This window comes from Vulpes vulpes, chromosome 6 (assembly GCF_048418805.1).
Source record: "Vulpes vulpes isolate BD-2025 chromosome 6, VulVul3, whole genome shotgun sequence".
Classification (NCBI taxonomy): domain Eukaryota; kingdom Metazoa; phylum Chordata; class Mammalia; order Carnivora; family Canidae; genus Vulpes; species Vulpes vulpes.
The window spans coordinates 131,514,089-131,532,048 of record NC_132785.1 but is presented as its reverse complement, the minus strand read 5'-3'; the positions used below and the strand labels follow the sequence as shown (position 1 = coordinate 131,532,048).

At 42.2% G+C, this 17,960-nt stretch overlaps 4 gene segments (V, D, J or C); all 4 read left to right on the top strand.

The window, feature by feature from the left end:
• The window catches only part of LOC112930265 (immunoglobulin alpha-2 heavy chain-like), a 1,136,867-nt gene that overhangs the window by 510,786 nt on the left and 608,121 nt on the right, over nt 1-17,960 (top strand).
• LOC112930321 (immunoglobulin gamma-1 heavy chain-like) overlaps nt 1-17,960 on the top strand; it is a 931,325-nt gene that overhangs the window by 446,769 nt on the left and 466,596 nt on the right.
• Nucleotides 1-17,960, top strand: part of LOC112930269 (Ig mu chain C region-like) — a 551,713-nt gene that overhangs the window by 122,629 nt on the left and 411,124 nt on the right.
• On the top strand, nt 10,364-12,142 carry LOC140599447 (immunoglobulin heavy variable 3-23-like). The segment is given in 3 exon segments: nt 10,364-10,467; nt 10,571-10,878; nt 11,915-12,142. Coding segments are annotated over 3 exon segments (582 nt in total).

The following is a 17,960-nucleotide window of genomic DNA, read 5'->3' as shown; positions in this document are numbered from 1 at the left end:
TAGGCTCCCTTCCAAAAGCCTGATCCCAGGACCCCAGGATCACAACCTAAGCCAATTGCAGACACTCAACCTCTGAGCAACACAGGTGCCCTGACAATATTCATTGTCCTAATCCGTATGCATGGAATGTTTTCCATCTCATTGTGTCTTCTTCAATTTCTTTCTAAGTTGTCAAACAGGTAGAAACATTTTAGGGAAAAAAAACAGAAACAAAACTACAGCTAGAGGGTATCACAATGTTTACAGGCAAGCTCTATTATAAAGTCTTTATCATCAAGATAGCCTGCTACTGACAAAAACAACACATAGATCAATGGAATACAGCAGAGAATGCAGAAGTGGAACCTCAACTCTATGGGCAACTACTCCTCAAGAAGCAAGAAAAAAATATCTAATGAAAGAAAGTCTCATCAATAAATGGATCTGAAAAAAATTGGACAGTCACCTGCATAAGAATGAAAGTGGACCTTTCAGCTACACCAAACACACAGATAATCTCAAATGGATGAAATACCAAAATCTGAGACAGTAATTCATCAAAATCCTAGAGGCAAATTCAGGTAACAACCTTTTTCCTCGGCTGCAGAGACTCCTACGAAGGCACCTCTCAAAAGGCAGAGGAAACAAAGGGAAAAATAAACTATTAGGACTTTATCAAGATAAAATCTGTACAAGAATGCAACAGGCGACAAAATGAAAGGCAACCTACGGAATAGGACAAGATATTTCCTTAACAAAGACAGCACCCAACAAAATAATCAATCCAGTCATGAAATGGGGAGAATACATGAACAGGCATCCTCCACAGAAGACCGATAAATGGCCAACAGGCAGATGAGAAAAATGATCCACATGACTTGTCATCAGGGAGATACAAATGAAAACCACACTAAGATCCTACAACTCAGAATGGATAAAGCAACAAGTCCAGAAACAATAAATATAAGGGAGGATATTGAGAAAGTGGAACCCTCTTCCAGTATTGGTGGGAATTGAGGCTTGTTGAGCCATACCAGAAAACAGAATGGAATGTCCTGAGAAAGTGAGAATAGAGCCACCCCAGGACCCAGCCTTTGCATTGAAGGGTATTTACCCCAAAGACACAGATTTATTTATTTATTTTTATATAAGTTTTTTTTTAATTGGTGCTCAATTATCCAACATATAGAATAACACTCAACACTCATCCCGTCAAGTGCCACCCTCAGTGCCAGTCACCCAGTCACCCCCAGCCCGCCCACTTCCCCATCCACCACCCCTAGTTCATTTCCCAGAGTTAGGAGTCTTTCATGTTCTGCCTCCCTTACTTATATTTCCCACTTATTTTTTCTCCTTTACCCTTTATTCCCTTTCACTAAAAATAAAAAGACACAGATTTAATGGAATGAAGGGACACCTGCACCTCAATGTTCACAGCAGCAAAGTCCACAACAGCCAAAGAGTGGAAGGAGCCTCAGTGTCTATCGACAGATGAATGATAAAGAAGCTGTGGTCTATGTATATAATGGGATATTACTCAGCCATTAGAAACAACGAATACCCACCAGGTGCTTCGACGTGGATGGACTTGGAGGGTATTATGTTGAGTGAAATAAGTCAATCGGAGAAGGACAAACATTATATGGCCTCATTCATTTGGGGATAATAAAGAATAATGAAAGGCATTATAGGGGAATGGAAAGAAAATGAGTGGGAAAATCAGAGAGGGAGACAGAACATTAGACTCCTAAGTATAGGGAAAAAAAACAAGAAGTCGAGGAAGGGGAGGTAGGCGGGGAATGGGGTGCCTGGGTGATGGGCACTGAGGGGGGCACTTGATGGGGTGAACACTGGGTGTTATGCTATATGTTGGCAAATTGCACCCCAATAAAAATATCCAAAAAAGATGTCCTTTATATATACAATGGGATTTACATAGCTGTCAGACATAATGAATAACATGAAATAATGTTTCTGTCAACATGGATGGAACTGGAGGTATCATATTGAGAGAAATAAATCAATCACAGAAAGGCAATGATATGGTCTCATTGATATTGAAAGAGACCATAAGGGAAGGAGTGAAACTTAGTGGGGTAAGACTAGAGAGGAAGACAAATCATGAGACACACTTAACTCTGGGGAAAAACAACTGAGGGTCACTGTAACAGAGGAGTTGCAGAATGGGGTAACTGAGTGATGGGAGTTAAGGAGGTTACGTGATGTGATGAACACTGAGGGTATAGTGAATGTTGGTAAATTCAATTTACATAAAGAAAAAATCACTTTATCCCGTGCCCCATGCTGGAACATCGTAGATGGATTGGGCAGATCAAACAACAGACACTTATTCTCACAGATCTGAAAGTATGAGTGTCTGAGATCCAGGTGCAGGAAGTTCTGGTGTCTGGAGAGCACCCACATCCTACCCCGTCCTTTCCCCATCACCTTACATGGGACCAGGGGCCAGGTAACTTTCCCAGTCCAAGACTATAAGGGCTGATCTGACAATGAGGCTGCACCTCCTGATGTAACTGCACCCCTAAGGCCCCACCTCCTCCCCACATCCCATGACTATTAGGTTCCAACACGGGGTCACACACAATGAGCTGACATCTGCACCCGAAGGATCCATGAGTTATTCCCTGCAGGTCAAAGGTCCTCCAAACCAGCTCCTCACACTGAGGATCCTCATGGATTCAGTACAAGTTTCTGGTCTCTGAGTACACAGAGTACACATGACCTTCAAAACCAGCTGGTGACCCTGGGGAGAGGACAGCTTCCATCTGAGATGTGGTAGGATCTAGGTCTATTTGTATTATTTTACATTTCACTCTCCTTCCATATATTATTCATCTAGTTTTCCTGTGATTCAGGCATTTGTCTACTTAGAATGATCATGTCTTTTTTTTGTCTTCCCAGTTTGATGCTTGTTTAGTGAAATTATTCGTCACACCATGTCCATTCTTTATTGCCTGATAGCTCCCTGATATTCCATCCCAATTCGTCTCCTCCACCCAAAGGATAAGACATGAAACAATAACCCAGGAGTTCCCGCTTTTGATACAGTTGGGACTCTGACTCCACACAAGCTCCTCCTAGAGCAAGACCTCGTCCCCACCACTGACCCACAACATACACCCTGAGCCAGTGTCCTACCCTGACACCATCCAGCATTTATGATGTGATGAGAGGTCTGCCTGGCTCCCAATGAACATGAAGGTGAAGGGGATAAAAGCTTGTACTCATGATTGTATGAGTGTGTGAGTGACCTCTGAGTCCACACCCCTACCATATCATTCTGGGAATTTCTCTCACTCCCTGGACATTTTAACATTTTGTAGAGCAGCTCTTTATTATTTTGTGGATTGGAGATTCCTCTACACTGTTGTGTGCAAGAAGCATGTTAGCTTGGAGTCCTGTGATCCACAGTGTGTGCCAATAGGACTCATGAATATGTTCAGATGATGTGAATGGTGTTATTTGTAATTGATTAATATTTCAGGTCAGAAAAAGTTAAGTACAAGTAAGTGCAAGTGCTGTACTTGAATTTCTAAGTCTCTAAGAAAGAGACTAAATAGGTAAACCCATAATCATGTTCAGAGGGGCTCCCTGGGGGAAACTGCTTCTTGGAGAAGAAGCCCAGACCCTGACAGGAATCCTGCCCAGAACCTCCATCTGCACTTGCTCCTGGGCCTTCAAGACAGAAGTGGTGAGGAGTGTGCATCTCTGGTGGTCCCGATCCCCTTCTACAGGGAGGTTTGTGTCTGGGCTCACACTGAGTGCCCCTCACTGGGTCCCTTTGCACAGTAATACATGGCCGTGTCTTCAGCTCTTAGGTTGTTCATCTGCAGATATAGCGTGTTCTTGGCATTGTCTCTGGAGATGGTGAATTTGCCCTTCACAGCGTCTGTGTAGCCTGTGCTACTTCCATCACTGCTAATGTACCCGACCCACTGCAGCCCCTTCCCTGGAGCCTGGCGGACCCACTGCATGCTGTAGCTACTTAGGTGAATCCAGAGGCCAAACAGGAGAGCCTCAGGGACCCCCCAGGTTCACAAGGTCTCCGCCAGATTCCAACAGCTGCACCTGACCCTGCACACCTGTAGATACAAAACATCCTGTTCAGAAAACTGTCCCACATCCCTTGTTTCTCTCACTCACTTCCACTCACAGACTGAAGGTGTCTTGTTCTCCATGAATTACCTTTTAAAATAGCCACAAGGAAAATCCAGCCAAGGAAAGATTCCATGTTTACTCATCGGTGTTCTCTCCTGATCCCTGAACGGGGTCACCTGTGAATCCTGGGGCTGCGGCTCCTCTCCCAGCTGCAGGGTCGTGTTCCACTGGTTTAGTCAGTGAAGGGATGGTCCTATTTGCATGTCCTTTGAATATATAACCAGCACCAGACCTAGATTTGATTCTTCACAACTATTAACAAGGATTGCTTTACATCTCTAGACCACTGTGTGTAATGACTTCTAACATTATGAAGTGTTCAAATCTATGAAAAAAATTACCTTAGCATTTCTTTTTGAGTTTTTAAAAATCTTTCATCAACGTGGGTTCTTTTAGTGTACAGTATTTTACCTTTTTCAGAATACTTAATCCTACATATATTCTTAACACTGGTGTCAATGTAATAAGGTTTATTAATTGCCTTTTAAGTACCTTATTGTTAGGGATGCCGGGGTGGCTCAGCGGTTGAGGTCCGCCTTCTGCTCTGGGAGTGATCCTGGAGTCCAGAGATCCAGTTCCACATTGGACCCCCTGCATGGAGCTTGCTTCTCTCTCTGCCTGTGTCTCTGCCTCTCTCTGTCTGTGTGTGTTTCATTAACAGTTAAATAAAACCTTTAAAATATAAATATTTTTGTTAGTGTGTGGAAACCTAGATATATTTTGCATGTTTATTTTGCATCCTATAGATTTCTTGAAATTGTTCTTTAAGGATTTGGTTTTGTAGCTTGTTGGGTTTGACCTTGCAAGAGATCATATCATATGGATACAAAGTTGTTTTTCTGATTCTATTGATTTAATTATCTTTTGTTCTTTTTTTCCTACATTTCCTGGATTGGAATACCAGTCATTGCCCCAGTAAGGGTTTCCTTCTCTTCTACATGATTATTTGTCTGGACTAATTATGGTGTAGATTTATGACAGACCTAAGTGGATATGTATTTCATGTTGCATGTGCATGAGCTCCCTAGAACATAAAACGCAATGACCAAAGTAGGCAGCACTTGTGCTTCTTTCACAACAGGACTTTGGGTTTGTTGAGATATAAGGCCAGAATATTGGATTTGGGTCATTGAATTAGTGAGGAATCTGCAGCCTTCTGTGTCCCACAGATGGTTCTAGTGAAGAGGATGGTTGAAGAGTGAAGAGGATGGTCCACACCTCCGAGTAGGGAGAAGGAAATTTTCCCACAGGAGATTTATTTCCTTGCATTAGGGTGACACAGTAGGTTCAAAGTCTCTGTTCACTGGATGATTCTCATGGATTTTATTCACAATAATCCAGGGAACCAGCTGACATATGGGGTGGCATGGTTTATTCCTTCAGTATAACATGTTAAATACTCATGGTGGGAATGACCCCCTGTGTGGGTCCTGACTTGACAGAAGGGCTTCAGGTTTTCACTTTTTTTAAAATTTTTTTTGTTTATTTATGATAGTTACAGAGAGAGAGAGAGAGAGAGGCAGAGACACAGGCGGAGGGAGAAGCAGGCTCCATGCACCAGGAGCCTGATGTGGGATTCGATCCCGGGTCTCCAGGATCGCGCCCTGGGCCAAAGGCAGGCGCCAAACCGCTGCGCCACCCAGGGATCCCAGGTTTTCACTTTTGAATGCAGTGGTCATTGTGGTTTTTTCACAAAATTTGACTATTTCATGGAGGGAAGCTCTTGTGCCTCAACTCTTAAGATAGTTTGAAGATAAAAGTGTGTTAGACATTTTCAAGCAGTTTTAGGAATCATAGGAAAGAATCATGTACATCCAATCCTTCACTCTGTTAACACAGGGGCCCCATTTATGATCTGGGCGTGTTCAAGAATCCTTGCATCCCAGGCATGGTTTACTCTAGGTCGTCCTGTGCGATCTGTCCATGTCCTGTTGGATTCAGAATGCCAGCATTTTTGCATTTATCTGTGTCTGAGATATTGTCCATGTGTCCCCTCTTGTGGTTTCCGTTGCATGAGTCAGAGTCATTCTGCCCTCCTTAAATCAATTTGGGCAATTTCCATTCTCATTATGTATTGGAAGAGATTGAAAAGTTTTACCTTAATTCTTAAAATACTTGGTAAAATTCATAGATAAAGCCAGTTTATTATATCCCAAACTCTGCTTGAATGTTCTCATTCTACGTCAGGTAATCTCATCAAGGCGATTACAGAGAGATCACAGGGTTAACTGCAGCGGAACACAGTGACTGAGTTATTAGAAACTTAAAAATAGAACTGCATTACCTGAAGCTCTCTGAAATTCATCTAAATTCTAAATTTTGCTAAATTATGGGATCCCCAATACATGCAGGGTCCACGATTCTAAGGAACCCTGCCACTCTGACATTCAGGTGTTTCAGAGGGGCGGTAAGTCCGGTGGAAAGGAGCACAGGCCAAGAATCTGGGGTTAGACTCACCTGAAAATGTGCACAAGGACACTTAGAAACCCTCTACAATTTAAGGGGTACGTTCACATCACTGTATGGGGAAAGATGACACCTACAAACCAAGAGTTATATACAAATACAATTACAAAGTAGCACGTGGACCCAAAGTCTGATCTGGAATATTACATAATAAAAAACCATAGTTTTTTCAAGTAAATATGAATATACAAAGGCAGTCACATCTTATCTGGTCACAACAGCTTGACAGGAATGATCCCAAGCTGTGTATATACTGAGATGACATGTATATAAGGGCAAGCTTCTATTGAATAAAATAGCCCAGACCGGCCCCTGCATCTGGGAGAGGAGCCCCAGTCCCAGGAACATTAGGTGACCCATTCAGTGATTAGGACAAAACACAACACACCATGGAGTCTGTGCTCACCTGGGTTTTCCTTGACACTATTTTTAATATATATTTTTATATATTTTCTATTTGAATCAATTTGCCAACATATAGCATATCACCCAGTGCTCATCATGTCAACAGAAGAATGGGCATTTTTAAGAACTCACAGAAAATCTACCATAATATATACGTTAAATCATTTTTAAAATGTATCTATGATTTTGATATTTTCATCTAATTTTCTTAGAGAGAAATTATACCTCAAAAATTCATAAACATTGGGATATGGGATAATGAGATTAAATATGTTTGATTTATACATTTTATCTGCAACAGGGAGCAGAGATTAATTAACTAAAACCATCATGACTCCACTGTGGTAACATGTGGGTTGAAATTGAAACCACAGCTGTCTTTCCTAATTCAACCAGGCCCACACCTCACTTTCAGCCTGTCCAGACACCCATCATCTCATGACATCCCTGTTTGGGGACTTCCTGCAGTAATGGAAAAGGCCTGTTAATACTAGATGCTATTGGATACTCAGAAAGCATGAACAAGTGTCTACCGGCATTCATCTGAAGCTACTATTCCTCTATAGGGAATAGGTCAGAGCTCGACGATTCATGTTTACCTTGTGCTGTTCCCCTGACTTTCACCACCTGACACCAATAATGGATGTCTGTTTCTAATTCAATATTTTTAATGTAATGTCTAGTTCTAGATACTAGGAATCTCTCGACTTCCCCTGGAGATTTCCTACGACCCAACAATTGCACTACTGGGATTTACTACAAAGATACAGATGCAGTGAAAGACCATGACACCCACACCCCAATGTTTATAGCAGCAAGGTCCATAGTAGCCAAAGTGTGGAAGGAACCTCGGTGTCCATTGATAGATGAATGGATAATGAAGATGTGCCTATATATACAATGGAATATTACTCAGCCATTAAAAATGAAGAACACCCACCATTTGCTTCGACGTGAATGGAACTGGAGGCTATTACGCTGAGTAAAGTAAGTCAGTCACAGAAGAACGAATATATGGTCTCATTCATTTAGGGAATATAAAAAGTAGTGAAAAAGACTAAAGGGGAAAGGAGATAAAATGAGTGGGACCTGTCAGAGTGGTCGACAGAACATGAGAGACTCCTAACTCTGGAAAAGGAACTCTGGGAAGGAACTCTGGGAAGGGGTAGTGGTAAGGGAGGTCAGCGGGGGCAGGGGTGACTGGGTACGGGCAATGAGGCGTCACTTGACCTGGTGAGCACTGAGTGTTATACTATATGTTGGCAAAGCGCACTGCAATGAAAAATAATTAAGAAATAAAATTTGAAAACAAAAAAAACCTTCAGATAATGAGGAATAATCCTAACCAAAGAGGAAAGGACCTATAGTCTAAAAATTGTAAAATACATATGAAAGACATTAAAGAAGACAGAAATATATGGAAAACAGTCTATTCTCTTGTAGTGGAAAAATAAATATTCATATAATGTCTATGCCACCAACAGCAATCTATGCATTCAATATGAACCCTATCAAAACACCAACAACATTTTTCTAGGGAATGGAACAAGCCTAAAATTTGTAACTAAACAGAGAAGATTCTGACTAGGCAAAAGAATGTTGAAACAAAAAAGAAATCAGGGCAGCCCAGGTGGCTCATCATTTTACCACTGCCTTTTTGTCCAGGGCGTGATCCTTGAGACCTGGGAATGAGTCCTATATTAGGCACCCTGCATGGCGCCTGCTGCTCCCTCTGCCTGTGTCTCTGACATTCTCTCTGTCTCTCTGTGTCTCTCATGAGTAAATAAAAAAAAACTTAAAAAAATCAAAACAAAAGTCATCACAATTCCGGATTTCAAAGTTGTGATAATCAAAACAGTATAATAGTGGGAGTAAAACACGCACATGGTCAATGGAATAGAATAAGGAAGCCATAAATGGACACACAGCTCTATGGTCAACTTATCCTCAACAAAGTACAAAAGACTATCAACTGGAAAAAGGACAATCTATTCAACAAGTGGTGTTGGGAACATAGGACAGCTGCAAGTAGAAGAATGATCCTGGGCCATTTTTATACTCCACACAAAGACAAACTCAGAGTAGATGAAAGACCTAAATGTGAGGCAAGAAACCATCAAAATCAAGGAGATTTTGTGACCTCGGCACAAACAGGTTCCTGGTACTCGAATCTCCAAAGGGAAGGGAAACAAAAGTAAAAATGAACTCTATGGACTACACCAAGGAAGGAGCTGTCTTACAGCTGTGGAAACACTCAACATAATTAAAAGGCAACCTAATAAATTGGAAAGATAGGGATGCCTGTGTAGCTTGAGCATCTGTCTTCCGCTCAGGGAGTCCTAGAGCTCTAGGATTGAGACCAGCATCAGGCTCCCTGTGGGGAGCCCACTTCTCCCTCTGCCCATCTCTGCATCTCTCTCTGTCTCTCATGAATGAACAAATAACATCTTCCAAAAGAATATAAATAATGGGAGAAGAGATTTGCAAATCTATCTCCAGATTATGGCAGGTTTCCAAAATCGAAAAATAAATTACCAAACTAAACAACCACAAAGTGAAAACTACAATCAGAAATGGGTGGAAGACATGAAGAGACACCCTGTGCTGATTTGAGTTGTCGACTATCACTTTATATTAGGTAGGTCATCCACATGCCAAATGAAATTTATTGTCTCCTCTAGGTCTGCCTTATATCAACTGCATGACTAGAACAGACAATGCATCCTGAAGACAAGAGGAAAATACTTTCTGCCCCAGACTGGAGGACCTGCCCAAAAACGAAGCAAGAAAACTACTTTAAAAAAAATAAAACTTGGTAACCTGGAAGAACATAATTAGTTTGCCTATGACAATATCTTAATAGAGTCAATGAGTAAAAACCTTACATAAAAACTGGAAGAAATAACTCATGAGCTCAGGAAAAAAATCAGGATATAAAATCAGCAAATAAAATAAAGATATATTCCTACAAAATAACAACAAATTACATATACAAAATAACAAAATAATCCGATTTACACTGGCATAAAAAATAAATATTTAGGATTAAATTTTACTAATAAATTGAAATTTCTCCGTAAAATGACCTATATTCATGCGTGTCTCTGGAAATACATGCAGAAACTCAAAAAGAACTGTGCTTAGAATTTCATATAGTGAGAAGGCCATCTACACAAATTGCTATAGAATTGTGGTGCAACACTTGTGCTGGCTTTTAAATACACAAATGTAAGTCTGGAGCTGGTTATGTAGTTGGAGGACATGCAAATAGGGACCTCCCTCCACTGATTAAACCAGCCCAGGCCTGAGCCTGTGGCCGGGAGGTCAGTCCCAGCCTCAGGATCCCCAGGTGATCCTATTCAGTGATCAGGACACAACGCAGACAAACCACCATGGAGTCTGTGCTCAGCTGGGTTTTCCTTGTTTCTATTTTAAAAGGTAATTCATAGAGAACCAGAGATCTTGAGTCTGTGAGTGGAGATGAGTGAGAGAAACTGGGGATGTGGGACAGTTGTTTGACCAGGATGTCTTGTGTCTGCAGTTGTCCAGGGTGAAGTGCAACTGGTGGAGTCTGGGGGAGACCTGGTGAAGCCTGGGGGGTCCCTGAGACTCTCCTGTGTGGCCTCTGTATTCGCCTTCAGTAGCAATGAAATGAGCTGGGTCCGCCAGGCTCCAGGGAAGGGGCTGCAGTGGGTTGCAGCTATTAGCTATGATGGAAGTAGCACATACTACACTGATGCTGTGAAGGGCCGATTCACCATCTCCAGAGACAATGCCAAGAACACGCTGTATCTGCAGATGAACAGCCTGAGAGCCGAGGACACGGCCGTGTATTACTGTGCAGACACAGTGAGGGGACCTCAGTGTGAGCCCAGACCCAAACCTCCCTGTAGAGGGGGATCAGGACCACCAGGGGGTGCAAACTCCTCACCACTTCTATCTGAAGGCCCAGGAGCAAGTGCAGATGGAGGTTCTGGGCAGGTTTCCTGTCAGGGTCTGGGCTTCCTCTCCAAAGAGCAGTTTCCCCCAGGGAGCCCCTCTCAACACTTGATTATGTGTTTACCATTTCAGTCTCTTTCTAAGAGACTTAGAATTCAATGATAGCACAAACACTTACTTGTACTCAACTTTTCCTGACCCGAAATATTAATCAATTACAAATAACTCCATTCACATCATCGGAAGCTTTTCATGAGTCCTAGTGGCACTCACTGTGGATCACAGGACCCCAAGCTAACATGCTGTCTTGCACATCTTGGTATAGAGGAATCCCCAATCAACACAAGAGAAAATAAATATAATACAAAAATGTTAATAACAGCCTGGGAGTGAGACAGATTCCCAGCATGACATGGTAGGGAAGTGGGCTCAGAGGTCATTCACACACACACAATAATGAGAGTATAACCTTTCATCACCCTCACCTTCATGTCTGATGAGAGCCAGGCCGGCCTCTCATCATGTCACAAATGCCTATATGGTGCCAGGGAATGACATTGGCTCCAGGTGTGTGTTGTGGGCCAGTGGTGGGGACGGCGTCCTGCTCCAGGAAGGGCTTGTGTGGAGTTAGTGTCCCAACTGCATCAAAAGAGGGAACCCCTGGGTTATTGTTTGATTTCTTTTCCTTTGGGTGGAGGAGAAGAATGAGGAAGGAATATCAGGGAGCTACCAGTTAATAAAGACTGGATATGGTGTGAGGAATTTCACTAAACCAGGGTAAAACTGGAAGGACAAAAGAGAAACATGGTCATCCTCAGTAGACAAGTGTCTGAATCATAAGGAAAGGAGATGAATAATATATGGAAGCAGCACGAAACTTTAAATAATAATACAAATAGGCCAAGATCCTACCCAGGTCTCAGATGGAAGCTGTCCGCTCCCCAAGGAACCATCTGGTTCTGAAGGTTATGTGTACTTGGTGTGCTCAGAGACTAGAAGCTTCTACTGGACCATGAGGATCCTCACGTTGAGGAGCTGGATTGAAGGACCTTCGACCTGCTGGGAAAAACTCATGGATCCCTCAGGTGCTGACGTCAGCTCACTGGTTGTAACCTTTACCATCCCTGTGGTGAAACCTAATGTCCATGTGATGGGGGAGAAGGTGGAGCCTTAGGGACCACTTAGGTTGGGAGGTACAGCCTCATGATGGGATCAGGGCACTTATACACCAGCACTGGGAAAGCTCCCTGCACCCTGGCTCCATGTGAGGTGACTGGGAAAGGATGGGGTAGGATGTGGGCACACTCCAGACACCACAGCTTCCTGCACCTGGACCTCAGACGACCCAGACACCAGATCTGTGAGAATGAGTGTCTCTTGTTTGATCTGCCCAGCTCATGTATGGTGTTCCAACAGGGGGCATGGGCTTAAGTATTTTTTTTCTTTATTTAAATTGAATTTACCAACATTCACTATACCCTCAGTGTTCATCACATCACATAAACTCCTTAACTCCCATTACCCAGTTACCCCATTCCCCACCTCCTCCCTTTCAGTGACCCTCATTTTTTTCCCCAGAGTTAAGTGTGTCTCATGATTTGTCTTCCTCTCTAGTCTTAACCCACTAAGTTTCACTCCTTCCCTTATGGTCTCTCAATATCAATGAGACCATATCATTGTCTTTCTGTGATTGATTTATTTCTCTCACTATAATGACTCCAGTTCCAATCATGTTAACAGAAACATTATTTCATGTTATTCATTATGTCTGACGGCTATGTAATATCCCATTATATATATAAAGCACATCTTTTTTTTTGTATAATGTTTATTGGAGTGAGATTTGCCAACATATAGCAAAACACCCAGTGCTCATCCCATCAAGTGCCTCCCTCAGTGCCTGTAACCCAGTCACCCCCATCCACCGCCCACCTCCCCATCCACTATCCCTTGTTCTTTTCCCAGAGTTAGGAGTCTCTCAACTTCTGTCACCCTCTCTGATATTTCCCCTCATTTTCTTTCCATTCTCCTATAATCCCTTTTACTGTTTTTATATTCCCCAAGAATGAGACCATATAATGTTTTCCCTTCTCCAATTGACTTATTTCACTCAGCATCATAACCTCCAGTTCCATCCACGTCAAAGCAATTGGTGGGTATTTGTCATTTTTAATGGCTGAGTAACATCCCATTGTATACATAGACCACAGATTCCTTATCCATTCATCTGTCAATAGAATGGTTGGCTGTTGTGGACTTTGCTGCTGTGAACATTGAGATGCAAGTGTCCCTTCGTTTCACTAAATCTGTGTCTTTGGGGTAAATAGCCTGTAGTGCAATGGCTGGCTCCTGGGGTGGCTCTATTCTCACATTTTCAGGACATTCCATTCTGTTTTCTGTAGCGGCTCAACAAGCCTGAATTCGCACCAGGAATGAAACAGGGTTCCACTTTCTCAATATCCTCCCTTATATTTATTGTTTCTGGCCTTTTTACTTTATCCATTCTGAGTTGTATAAGTGGGATCTTAGTGTGGTTTTCATTTGTATTTCCCTGATGACAAGTCATGTGGATCATTTTTGTCCTCTGCCTGTTGGCCATTGGTCAGTCTTCTTTGGAGAAAAGCCTTTTCATGTATTCTCCTCATTTCTTGACTGGATTGATTGTTTTGTTGGGTGCAGAATTTGTTAAGGAAATATCTTGTCCTATTCTGTAGGCTGCCTTTCATTTTGTTGCATGTTGTATTGTTGTACAGATTCTATCTTGATGAAGTCCTAATAGTTTATTTTTCCCTTTGTTTCCTATGCCTTTTGAGAGGTGCCTTTTAGCAGTCACTGAAACTGAGGACAAAAAGATGCTACTTGAATTTGCCTCTAGGATTTAGATGAATTGCTGTCTCAGATTTCAGTATTTCATTATTTTGTGATTATCTTTGTGCTTTTTGTAGCAGAATTGTCCACTTTTATTCTTATGCAGGTGGCTGTCCAATTTTTTTCAGGTCCATTTGTTGATGTGTCTTTCTTTCATTAGATATTTTTTTCTTGCTTTTTTAGGAGTAGTTGCCCATAAAGCTGAGGGGCCCTTTCTAAGCTCTCTGCTCTGTTCAATTTGTCTATGTGTTGTTTTTGCCAGTACCAGGCTATCTTGATGATAAAGGCTTTATAGTAGAGCTTTTCTGCAAACATTGTTATGCCCCCCAGCTGTAGTTTTGTTTCTGTTGTTTTTTTTTTTTTTCCAAAATGATTCTACCTGTTTGGCACTTAGGAAAGAAATTGAAGAAGACACAAAGAGATGGAAAACATTCTGTGCTTACATATTAGAACGAATATTGTCAGGGCACCTGTGTTGCCCAGAGGTTGAGTGTCTGCAATTGGCTGGGGTTGTGATCCTGGGGTCCTGGGATGGTGTCCTGCATCAGGCTTTTGGAAGGGAGCCTGTTTCTCCCTCTGCCTCTGTGACTTTCCTGAATAAATAAATAAATATTTAAAACAAATCAAAAATATTGGGGATCCCTGGGTGGCTCAGCACTTTGGCGCCTCCCTTTGGCTCAGGGTGCAATCCTGGAGTCCCGGGATTGTGTCCCATGTCGGGCTCCTGGCATAGTCCTGCTTCTCTGTCAGGCTGTGTCTCTGCCTCTCTCTCTCTCTCTCTCTCTCTCTCTCTCTATCCTAAATGAATAAATAAAATCTTTAAAAAAAAAACAAAAATAAATCCTATGAAAATCTCTACATTGCCCAGAACCTTCTACATATTCAAAGCAATCCTTGTGGAAGCATCCTGGACATTTTTCACAGAGTATGAACATATAATCCAAAGATTTTTATGGCACACACAGAGACATTAGGGACACATGGATGCACAGGCATGGCCCTGCTGTATTTGTTGTGAGAAGTATCATGTAACCACCCTCATCCAGTGAAGGGTGCATTTCTCACCTGGAACTAGGACTAATCTGTTGCAAACCATAGGTATCTGTCAAAAAGTCACAGTGGACACACTGAAGAAGAGAACAATGATACAAGAGAGTCAGATATACTCAGACACTTTGGAACTTCAATTTAAAGATGTTCTGTTATAATGTTTCCAGAAGATGAGGATGACATGACCCAGTGGGATTTGTGTCTCACCATCACCTTACAGGGTTGTGTTGTACTGATGGCTGTTAGGTGTGTCCCTTGTCACTGGATGAAATTTGGTGCCCCGTGTCCTCATTTCAACCCACCTGCATCTGTGACTCTCCCTCTGGACATGAGATGAGTTTCCCTTTAGGATTTCCTCAGTGGAACCCCTCATGGGTCCTACATGACTTATTTGGTTTTTATCATTTTATTTAAATGCAATCATTTTTGTCATGGAATTTGCAACAACCAAGTAACATGACCTGGTTATGTCAATATCTAACAGCTCTACCATCTTATTCCATAGTCTACATGTGAACTTACATGACAGTGAAGCTATTTCAGGGAAGGTAAGTCCACTCATGGTCAGCAAGGCAGGGGAGCAGCTCTGAATGCTCAGAAGCAGGGCATTGGTTGGCTGTGATGATTTCATCAACATTTATACAAATTGCAGCTGTCCCCAGACATGAACATTCAGAAAATAGATGTGAGATGGTAGAGCAAGGGATGGAGCACACAGTTCCTCTTGCAGTGTGCAGCCCTGGACCTGAGCTGGGTTTACATGGATGTCTAAATGCACAGTGCAATTGGCAATGGATTGGTATCATTTGCTCTTTGTGTTGTTTCCTCTGTAGATGCTCACACCCCACCATGTTGAAGCCTGTCTTGGGGTATTGTGACTCTTCCTGGCTGCATTGGAGAGCCGTTATGAACATGGCCTCCTATCTCTAGCCTGGGATTGAATGTTTGCACCCCGGAGTCTTCAGGGAGCCCTCAAAGGAGAGCCATAAAGCCCTTTCAGTCCTCAGTCGACATCTGAATCATGTGTTCACCGTACCTGTGTCTGGGCTGGTGTATCTCAGGCACATGAATGGATCTCTAAATGACAATATGAAAGGCTCTGTAGTGTGGACCTGGGCTCATCCTCTGAGGGCTTGTCATGAGAGAGGGTCTAGTTTCTGCCTGCTGGTTTCAGAATAGAGGTCACAGGACCACACGGCTTTCAGTTTATGGAAACAAAGCACAACGCGTGCACTCAGACCCAATGTTCACACGTCTATAGGTTCCAGTCCTTAACCATGCATCACATTGTGCCACTTTTTCTTCTTGGCACTCAGGGTGTCCTTAGATCCAGGAAATTTCCCTATTTTTCCATTTGAGCACCATCATGCAAGGTTTGTCCCCTGCAGCAGTAGAATTGTACAAGTTCATACGTTCCTCTCTTGTCCTTAAAATTCTTGACAGTAGTGTCTGCAAGCAACCTCCCTCCTGCTGTCCTCCTCATGGTTGTATCTCTCCAATGTCAACACCGCACAGCTCCTAAACACCAAAACCTGCTCAGTATTCTATTAGCAGTCTTGCTGTTGTTTTTTTCAACTCTGATCGATTTCATGGATGTTCAAAATGATTCAATAACTATCCAGCTGTTTCAAGGATGTGACAAGCCCTGAGTCCCCTAAATCTTCTGACATGTTAACTTCTCTTTCCCATATTTTCTCATACTAAAGATGGTGTGGAGAATTTTTTCTGATTTATATGTTTGAGGTGAACTTTGGACCCTGGTGTTTTGTTTCAGAGTATCGTAAACTTATTTTCACCCCTACTCTGATTCTTGATCCTAAGGACTCATTTTTGTTTGTACAAGTCTACTGAATATTGTACTAATATTATATTGTGTTTCAAGAAATAATTATAGACATATGTGGTCCATGCACATAAGGTCATCCAACAAGTGACATAAGGAACAATGCACCATCTAGCAATGACTCTGGGGCTTCAAGGAGGGCAGAGATGCTCTCAAAGGACCAGAATTGCAGGAATATTATTGGCAGGACTCCATGTCTCTGTGCAGGTGACACAGGCCATTTGGGTGGTGGGCTCTGCTTGCAGTCTTCCTGATGCATATGATCCATTCAAAGATGGAAAGGGGGGTACACGGGTGCTCAGCAGTTTAGTGCCACCTTCAGCCCAAGGCCTGATCCTGGAGATCAGGGATCGAGTCCCAACTCAGGCTCCATGCCTGGAGCCTGCTTCTCCCTCTGCCTGTGTCTATGCATCTCTCTCTCTTTCTCTGTGTCTCTGATGAATAAATAAAACATTAAAAAAACAAAGATGGAATTGGCTAGATTTGGAAACAGAACAGAAGTCCTGTGTGCAGCCCACAGGGTCAGGGGGACTGATCTAAGAAAACCAAAATTACAGTTGATCAGAAGCACAAATTGAAATTGGTTTGAAACTGAAATTTCCTGCTGCATTTGTCATCAAAAATCCTGATGAATCCATAGAAGAGGTTCATGGTAGATAGTTTTCTTCTCTTAGATGGAATATAGTATTTGAATGTAAAAAGAATTCACGAAAAACTTACAGTTGCAAAGCAGCACCATACTGTTAGTTTAGGAGGGATAAGAAAAATAGAAATATAGGTATACAATGGAAAATGTTTTTCTGACATGAGTTTATTATATCCCAATCTCTGCTTGAATGAGCTCATTCTGCATCAGGTAAGCTCATCAAAGCGATTACAGAAGATCACAGAGTTAACGGCAGTGGAACACAGTGACTGAGTTGTTAGAGACAACATAGTACATAGTCCATAGGGTCAGGGGGAATGATCTGAGAAATTCAAAATTAAGGTTGATTAAAGGCATAGATTGAAAAAAATTGAAACTGAATTTTCCTGACACATTTGTTATCAAAAATACCTTTCATCAAAATACATTATTTTTTAATAATAAATTTATTTTTTATTGATGCTCAATTTGCCAACATACAGAATAACAGCCAGTGCTCATCCCGCCAAGTGCTCCCCTCCGTACCCATCACCCAGTGACCCCAACACTCCGCCCACCTCCCCTTCCATTACCCCTTGTTCATTT